At 35.1% G+C, this 9,255-nt stretch overlaps 2 protein-coding genes across 14 annotated transcripts in view; one reads left to right on the forward strand and one right to left on the reverse strand.

Annotated features, from left to right (window-relative positions):
* Positions 1–9,255, forward strand: part of LOC106872336 (uncharacterized) — a 48,937-nt gene that overhangs the window by 10,203 nt on the left and 29,479 nt on the right. The window contains exon 1 of one of the 2 annotated variants that reach the window (XM_052967214.1): positions 2,845–2,949. The exons of the other annotated variant lie outside the window; for it this stretch is intronic. The gene's annotated coding sequence lies outside the window, so the exon portion shown is untranslated. Of the gene's footprint in view, positions 1–2,844; positions 2,950–9,255 lie in introns of those variants that run through there. 2 annotated transcript variants of the gene reach the window in all.
* LOC106882415 (uncharacterized) overlaps positions 7–9,255 on the reverse strand; it is a 12,180-nt gene continuing 2,931 nt past the window's right edge. Inside the window, exons 2-6 of one of the 12 annotated variants that reach the window (XR_008263965.1) lie at positions 6,576–8,925; positions 4,860–4,947; positions 3,698–3,931; positions 1,569–1,678; positions 7–825 (exon numbers count right to left, since the gene is read on the reverse strand). Coding sequence is in view for 1 of the 12 variants with exons in the window: in XM_014933086.1 (XP_014788572.1) it covers positions 773–825; positions 1,569–1,755; positions 3,698–3,886 (429 nt within the window). In the remaining 11 variants the exon portion in view is untranslated. The other 11 variants (XR_008263959.1, XR_008263958.1, XR_008263957.1 and 8 more) reach the window with 11 other exon arrangements.

The raw sequence follows: 9,255 nt of genomic DNA on the forward strand, positions 1-9,255 counted from the left end.
CGTATTGAGAGGGATGCAGTGGAAAACTTATATTAGCGTTCGCACTGATGGCGCCCCATCCATGCAGGATCGAAAAAAGGCTTTCGTGGCTCATGTATTATAAAAAAACTTCACAAGTTAAAATTGTACATTGCTTGATTAACCGAAGTTTTGGTGTCAAAATCTCTACCTGCTGGTCTCCTGAAGACGAAGGACAACGTTGTGGTGAATTACATAAAATCGCATTCCCTATAGTGCAGACATTTTGCATCTCTATGTGAGACTATAGATTCTGATTTTAAGTGTTTATAGCTTTATACAGAAGTGCGATGGCTCTCGAAAGGAAAAGTGCTCTCTCGATTTATCTCTTTGCGAACTGAAATATGTTTCTTCAATGTTGAAAATTCTGGATTTGAATTTCTTAACGATAATAATTGTTGAATTAAAGTGAAGTAAACAATTTTGTGCTTGACAGTATGAAGCATGCAGTTGTGTGAAAAGTGGTAGCTTAGAAAGAGTTTGTGTGTGTGTGTGTGTGTGTGTGTGTGTGTGTTTTGAGTGGAACTGAATGCAAAATAGGTAACAAATTCCAAGATGCTAAAATTAAGAGGATTCGTTAAAGTTAGTAAAAAATCCCTTTTCAACCCAGAAAGCTAGGTTACAATTTGTGAGACGTGGAAACTCATGAATCATGCGATGTTTTCTTGCTGGCTATCTTCTATGTTTTGAAATGGAGCTGATGCTTTCCAGTTACGGGTAGTGGGGAAGCTTCTTCCTGGTGTGGTACGTAAGTTCAGTGCATGTACAGCCGGATATTTGAGAGATACGAAGAACAGTTAGTTGTACCTGTGAAATGAATATCAAGACAAAAGTTAAACAGATCCCTATTTCTTGCATTATAAATATTTATTTCGGACCAACATTCGATTTGAAAAACAGAGGTAGGCAACAGTCAGACAGAGTTGGACAAATGACTTGCGATTTTTAATTACGTTCCGAATTCAAATCCTGATGTAGCATCGTTACCTTTTATCTCTCTGGAGCCGACAAAATCAATGCTTGGTTGATTTAATCAATTGTTTTTTCCAATAAATTTCATTCTTTGAACAAATGTTAGAAATCAATATTTACTTAGAATAATATATTATCTTGTGAACATCAAAGAAAATAACGTTAAGAATTTATACACGAGTGTCTATTTCAACAGCAATAGTGGCCATGTGTTGCTTTTCAAACTAGAATATTATTGCAATTTAAGTTCTATTTTCATTAATTGTTTTAAAATCTCTTCTAAAAGATATTTATTTCGTTGTAAAATTTATTTATTCTAATATTTTGTTTTTATAATTAAGAAACATTAAAGAGATTTACATTGAATTATTCTATCTATATTTAGAAGTGGACAGGACTGGAAACAATACTATGTTGTTGATCGAACATTAAATGAATAGCACTACTATTCAGCTACCGTTTTAGTTTCACATTAGATTTGCGATAATTTTAACTGCAGCGCAAAATATAGTCGCATTTATTTCGAGTAACGCTATCTTACATTCTTAGTTATATAAATATATATGTAAAAATTTTACCTTGGTTGTTTATTGAAATGTGCGAAGATATCAGATTTGCATAGTAGTAAATTGTAGTAAATGAATGGTCGGTAAGAAAATCCACTAGAAAATTTCTATCCCGTGAATCCCTTTTTAATATAAGAAAAATCAATATACGCTTTCTATCGGAGGCTGAATGCGTTGATTTCTGAGTAGGAAATTGAATCTAATGAAACGGAACAGAAAAGAATGAGACAAAGATTTTCACAATAAACGTCTCTATTTCATGATTGGTTCCCTATTTATTGCATGATGTCAACTTCTTTTTGGTTAGGTGCAAGACATCTGATTTACACAAGAAGGGAGGGGGTTACTATGACTTCCAAGCCTTTTCCATGGGCATTAGCAGTATAAACCAAGTGGAATTGCTTTTATGGGAGATTCGGTTCACGATCAATTGGATTTAATATCAGAGTTGTTAATTGAAATAATCTTAGCAAACAATCTTAATTTACTCGGCATGTTGACATACACATTTTAGAATTTTCTGTGAAAACAAAACAAGTGGGGAACTCTGTGTGTAAGTGAGGGAGAGAGAGAGAAGGAGACAGACAGAATGTGATGAGAGGGATAAGATAAACAAGTTACTATGTATTAGATATTTTCTAGCAGCTTATCTCGGGGATGTGAATTATTTTTCTCCTCTCACACTTCCCAGTATTTATCGCTTTAGAGCTTCATCTAAAGGACATAGAAAACAGCGTTGTTCTGGGTTCGTCTGAGAAGTAGAATGGATAAGGATGCAATGCCGCTTAATCAAAAGCTCGATTTAACAGAGCTGGGCAGAGTCTAAGCAGAAGCCGCAATTCACGAAAAAAGGCGAGAAGGTCGCATATGGGACGCCATTTATCATAGGCCTGATCAAGCAGAACTGAATTGGGGCTAAATAACAACAGAGTTCAAAGAAACACAGTATTTCAAAATGCTGGGCGTTTTAGGGCGGGGACGTCTTTACGACGTGAGAGAATTTATAAATTAAGATCTATTCAATTTTCCAGGTTTTAGATCGATATTTTATCTAACAGGAAGACCTGCTAATTTTCTTTACTGAATATGTGTTTAAAGAACCGAATTATGCATAGACGCATCCATTAATGTTTAGCATACACACATAATGTGTGTGCGTGTGTGCGCGCTAACGACTGTTCATCCACACAAATATATATATATATGTGTGTGTGTGTGTGTGTGTGTGTGTGTATATTATATAGATATATATATATACATATATATATATATATATGGTGATATGAATCATGATTTGAGGTGTTAAGTGTGTCCACGTCAGAAGTCGTGCTAATGCGCATGTGTAATGCAAACATTTTTATAGCATGCCAATATCTGAAAAGTGGAAGTCTTGGTAAGTGATTACGCCATTTTTGTTGTTGTAATTTATTAATTATAATACGAATACTGCAGTTACTGTATATTTTTAAATAAGAAAAATATTGTTTAAACCTTTTCTCATGGCCCTTGTATTATGCAAAGTAATTCAGTGCTGATTTTCATTTTCCTGCGGCAAAGTGAACCAGGATGGATTTTCTCTTGCATTTTTTTTACCTTTGAGTTTTGCTTGGTTAAATTTATTTAGGGCACTTGCTTATCCATTTGTAAACTAAACACAATTTCTTATTGCGAGATAATAATTGTGTATGGCATAGCCTCGACATTATAAAGTCCTTTGTCTAACGTTTATTTTGACGTTTCTGTGAATTTAAAGAAATATTTATAAACGTGATATTTCTTGAATAGCTTCATATTTATTTCTGATAATTTTTACCAAGATGTCGATCCTAAATTATCAAAAGTATCTTTCTCTGCCCTCTCTCTCTCTCCGTGTGTATATTTATATACATATATGTATATATATACACTTTGTGTATATATGAGTTAAATTCAATGTTAGCCACCTTGTTTTGAGTGTTCTACAATTACAAAACTGAATGTGTGTGTGTGTGTGTGTGTGAGAGAGAGTGAGTTTCGTGTTTATTCACTATTTTATGTCAGATTTAATACACAGCATGTGGTTCCTTTAATTTTCATACTATTCTACATAGTGGTTGGCAGGTCGTCTGATTGAAATTTAAAAATGCTAGAAAAATACTTACTGTACAAGTCTTCTTAAGTGATACAGAACCTCGGAAACGATACGCTTTGCAAATGCACCAACTTATATGTTGTACGGTATTGAATAAAGTTTCCACGGACATGTACAGATCATATACGGACGTTTTGAATACTAAAGACTTCAGTTCCTTTTTTTTTTCATGATAATAGGGGTAGGTGGGATAATACATCACATGGCTATGAGCCGCATCCGTAACAAGTAGTTATATGCTTTACTGCAACAGAAAGCTACATATATATATGATCACGCTCACACACACACACGCTAATAGTTACACAAAATAATTTACAGTATTCAATTTTTAACTCCAATATTTCTAAATTCAAATTCTTCTGGTTCACTTCAGTTAGTACTGATTAATATTCTATACTATATAATTTCAAATAATTTCGAATAACAAAGTGTGAAGACATCATTGTTCAGTTGCTAGGTGAATGGCTGCAGTTTTGTGTTCCATAAATAATTTAGAATACATTTTTAAATGGGCAAAAAAGAGAAGGCGAAAATTGTTGATTGAAGGGCACTAAATTTCGAAAATTTGAAATATTTAGGAAAAAAGAATTACCATGATCTGTTATTAAATCTTAACACATCTGATTTGGATTAACGAAAAGCTATAACCTTGCGGAAAAAAAAAAAAAAAATGGAACACTCAGGTATTCATATTTTCTTCAGTTAACCCGCTGGTGTTTGGTTAAATATAATATGTAACTAGAAAACGGCCCATTCTACAAAGCTACAAGGTGGTTATGGTTCACTGATGCAAAAATACGACAGGACTTTAAAAACTGTCGAGGTTCGTTGGTTTGCCGTGTTTAGTATACATGGATCTATATAGGTAAGTAGCAGTAGCTACTTCAACCTTACATATATGAAAAAATAACAGGTTTAGTCTTTCTCTTAATACCCTGCTAGCATTACAAAGAATACTTTTGTAAGTTTCAATATCTCATGTAAGGTATGCATTAGGTCTTGCGAATATATAAAAAAAATATAGAGATGTGTGTATATATATATGTGTGTGTGTGTATATAATTCGCCTATTTATTATCTAGTCAGTATGAATGCGCTAGCTCTCTTTAAATTGAGGAAAAAAGTAAAACAAAAAATAAGCTCAAGTAAATATATAAAACACGCCTTACCACAGAAACTGAATAGTCCATTTGACAAAATAATACTTATTCACGGCTTTCTAAAGTTGAGTAAAGACATTCACGCTTGTGCGCATATCTACAAATGCATAGAAAAATAATATATTTCTCTCCGGAAAAGCAACTTGTACACATACAACTAAGTATACACTAAAAATAAATCTCTTTCGAGTATCCATGAATACAAGATAACAAGAAACAGGACTGCGAATGTTTTTTTTCTTTTTTGTTTGTTTTTTTTATAATCTCTGCCAATTTCGGAAGCTTGTAACGTCTGCTATTAGCTTCGGAAAAAAAGTTCGACGCTGATAATGTGTATTATATTTTTACTTCGCCAGCAGCGCTATCGTTTATTAATAGTAATTAACTGTAATATTATCGGTTTTACACTAATGGACGGCACCAAGGTAGGTGAGGTTGAGTTTCTCATCCAAACACTGAAGGTAATCTTGTCCTTGGAAATATGACTGAAAGGAAACACACACACACGTATATATATATATATATATATATGTTTATATATATATATATATATATGTTTATATATATATATATATATATATATGCATATATGTGAGTGCATATGTGTGCATATATATGCGCATATATATACATATATATATATATGTGCATATATATCGGTCTCTTTTGCCAAACCGGGGACGTAAACAGACCAACATAGATTGACAAGCGATGTGTGGGTGGGGGGTAACAGACACTCAAATATGTATATATATGACGAACTTCTTTCAGTTTCCGTCTACCAAATCCACTCACAAGGCTTTGGTCGGCCCAAGGATATAGTTGAAGACACTTGCCCAAGGTGCCACACAGTGGAACTGAACACGGGAGCATGTGGTTGTGAAGCTAGCTTCTTACCACACCACCACTCCTGCGCCTATATAATATGTATATATATGTATATATACATATATACATATAGACATACATATATGCATATTACATATATACATATAGACATACATATATGCATATTACATATATACATATATATATATATATATATATATATATATATATATATATATATATATATATATATATATATATATATATTTCTATATGTGGGAGGTGTTCACACACATATATATATAGTTTTTTTTTCTGTGTGCGTGAATAGGAATGCATATGTGCGTGTGTGTGTATTTTTTGTATACAATTATGTGCACGTGTGCATGAATGTATATAAATGTATGCACACGCACACATATACGAGAAAAGATTGCCAGGGTCGTGGTCGTGGACATGGCGGATAAAATGGTATATTTTTATTTTTTTCGGCTCCTTACGTCCTGTGCTCAAATCCCACCGAGGATAGCTTTGTCTTTCATCCCTCCGCATCTATAAAATTAAGTACCAATCGAGGTGAGTGAGTGTCATTCTGTGCCAATATGCAATGGTTAACCTAGCACAGCAGAGCCGAAATCTGCACCCAACCGTGGTATTTCCGACAATAGAATAGAGAGCAGCGGTAAGTGTACACTATGATCATATCAAGTGTCTCACCATTTATTACTGACTACGTAACTCACTGCTCCACAATCATTCAATCACACATATCCTCTTTCTGTCTCTACCTCCCTTCTCTTTCTCTCACTGAAACGCTTTCCATTAGAAATTTATATCCCCAAAAGATATATGTGTGTGTGTGTGTGTGTGTGTGTGTACAGGCATACTTCAACTTACGTCGTTTTACAGACTTCACCACTCCGCCAACTTCCTTTTCTTTTTTGAGAAATAAGCCTCAACTTCAGTGGATTTATCCGATTTTATGTCGGTCTCACCGAACATATTTAGAGAATAGCAGAAAATTAAAGCTGAAGTGGAAAATGAAATCAAATGCGTGTGAAAATAAATATAAAACGGATGTTAGGTAACTAATTTTTAGAAGTGATTTTTTTTTTTCGTGTTACGTTGTTTCCTTTATGTCGCATGTGTTGTAACTAATTACATGTAAGTGTTATGTGTGTGTATGTATGTATGTGTGTGTATATAGAGATGTACACTTGTTTATGTGTGTGTGTGTGTGTATATATATATATATATATATATATATATATATATATATATATATATATATATATATATATATAAAACAGAGAAAAGGATACAGAGACCAATGGCAAAGTTAGAAATAGCTGTAAGACTTTATCCATAAAATATATTTCTAACTTTGCCATTGGTCTCTTTATCCTTTTCTCTCTTTATACATACACACGCTAATACATGACCTATGTTATATTCCCCACTCATGTTTATACAACGACAGGGGAAAAACTAGCCGGTATACACCACTTACTCGGTATTACCTGTATCTCTGGGTTTGGTTGAATCCAATACCCTTCATAACCTTATATATATATATATATATATATATATATATATCAAATCACGCTATTGACCAGACTATTGGTTATTATTATACATCGCTGGTCACAATGCTCCTCGAATAGTTTTAGCTTTCGAATGATGCCACATCGCTGGCCGGGCGGACAGGTCAACATTTCCCCTGATCGGAAGGCTATTCCGTTGTAGGCGTAACCATTTTCAGCTGAGTTGACTACAGCGATCGTGAGTGCAACACGTTTACCACTAGGCTATACGTCTTCACCACCACCCACACTGCGCGCGTGTGTATTTACAAATACATACTTTTACGTGCGAGCGCATGCATGCGTGCGTGTGTGAACACCTGTCAGTTTCAGTGTAGTGTAGTCAGTTGTATCAATGAAACTTTTTAAATGGACGTGTACTTAGCAAAATATTTCACGAAGACTAATAGCATTAAAGTAATTTTTACGCCGCACGAACTGGATGCAGGCCATTCGAAAAGATTCCAAACAACTTTGCCTGTTTCTCGCTATCTCTCGTATATCTTTTACTTGTTTCAGTCATTAAACTGCGACAGGCTGGAGCAGTGCCTTCAAGGAATTTTGGTCGAACGAATCGAACACAGTATTTTTTGTTTTAGCCGGATATTTATTCTGTCGGTATCCTTTTGCCGAACCGCTAGGTAAAGGGGCCGTAAACATACATACGTGTGCGCGTGTGTGTAACGAGCTTCTTTGTTTCACCTAAATCCACTCATAAAGATTTGGTCGACCCGAGGCTACAGTTGATATTTGTTCAAGGTGCCACGCAGTGAAACTGAACCCGGAACCACATGGTTGGGAAGCAATATTATATATATATATATTCTTTTTGTTGCCGTCATTTGACTGCGGCCATGCTGGAGCACCGCCTTTCGTCGAGGAAATCGTCCCAAGTACTTATTCTTTGTAAGCCCAGTACTTATTCTATTGTCTCTTTTGCCGAACCGCTATGTTTCAGAGAAGTAAACACACCAACATAGGCTATCAAGCGATGGTGGGGGACACACACACACACACACATATATATACGACGGGCTTCTTTCAGTTTCCGTCTACCAAGTTCACACACAAGGCTTTGGTCGGCCCGAGGCTATAGTAGAAGACACTTGCCCAAGGTGCTACGCGGTGGGATTGAACCCAGAAGCAAGTGGTTGGTAAGCAAGCTACTTACTACCCAGCCACTCCTGCGCCTATGTATTTTTTCAAACACACATACACTCACGTGTGTGTGTGTGTGCTTCCTTGCTTGCTTGCATGCATACATGAGTGCATATTATGCAAAATAGAAACTGATGATCAAGTTCCGTTTGGAGCGATTTGTTGAAACGAACGAGTTAAATATGCTGCTAAGCAGGGATTTTAAGGACCGTGTTCACGCAATATTTATAATAAATTTATCTCCTAAAAGTACTAAGACCTATTAATACATTTTAAAAATTAACAATTCCAATATTAACACATGTACGCATTCCTCTGTTGGTATACGAGCGCGCGTGTTGTTGGTAGATTGTGTAGACAGTTAGACAAGATACTCGGTGGTAATCAGTTCACGTTTCTTTCCTGTACGAGTTGTAATTCCGTCTGCGTTGGTATTTGCCTTGAATCGATCCAGAGGCCGACATAAAGAAAATATTTCTCGGCATACCAACAATCAAGTGACAACACTAAAAATACATAAAAGAAAAATATACAAATAAATTTAGTTTTGCATAACAAATGTATTAAGAAACGTTTCGCACTAATATATATATATATATATATGTGTGTGTGTGTGTGTGTGTGTGTGTGTGTGTGTGTGTAAGCAGACAGGTAGAAAAATACGCTCATATTGGTTGGCTGTACAGATAAATATATGCACGTCTGTTTGCATGGGTGTACGCATGTCTGTCTTTGTCAGTCTCTCCCCACCCTCTGTCTGTCACTGCTCAAAATTAATCGTTCGTGGTTATCAGCTGGAGAGAGAGTACTACAATAGAGCTTTGATTAAATACGCC

This window comes from Octopus bimaculoides, chromosome 4 (genome assembly GCF_001194135.2).
Source record: "Octopus bimaculoides isolate UCB-OBI-ISO-001 chromosome 4, ASM119413v2, whole genome shotgun sequence".
Lineage (NCBI taxonomy): Eukaryota > Metazoa > Mollusca > Cephalopoda > Octopoda > Octopodidae > Octopus > Octopus bimaculoides.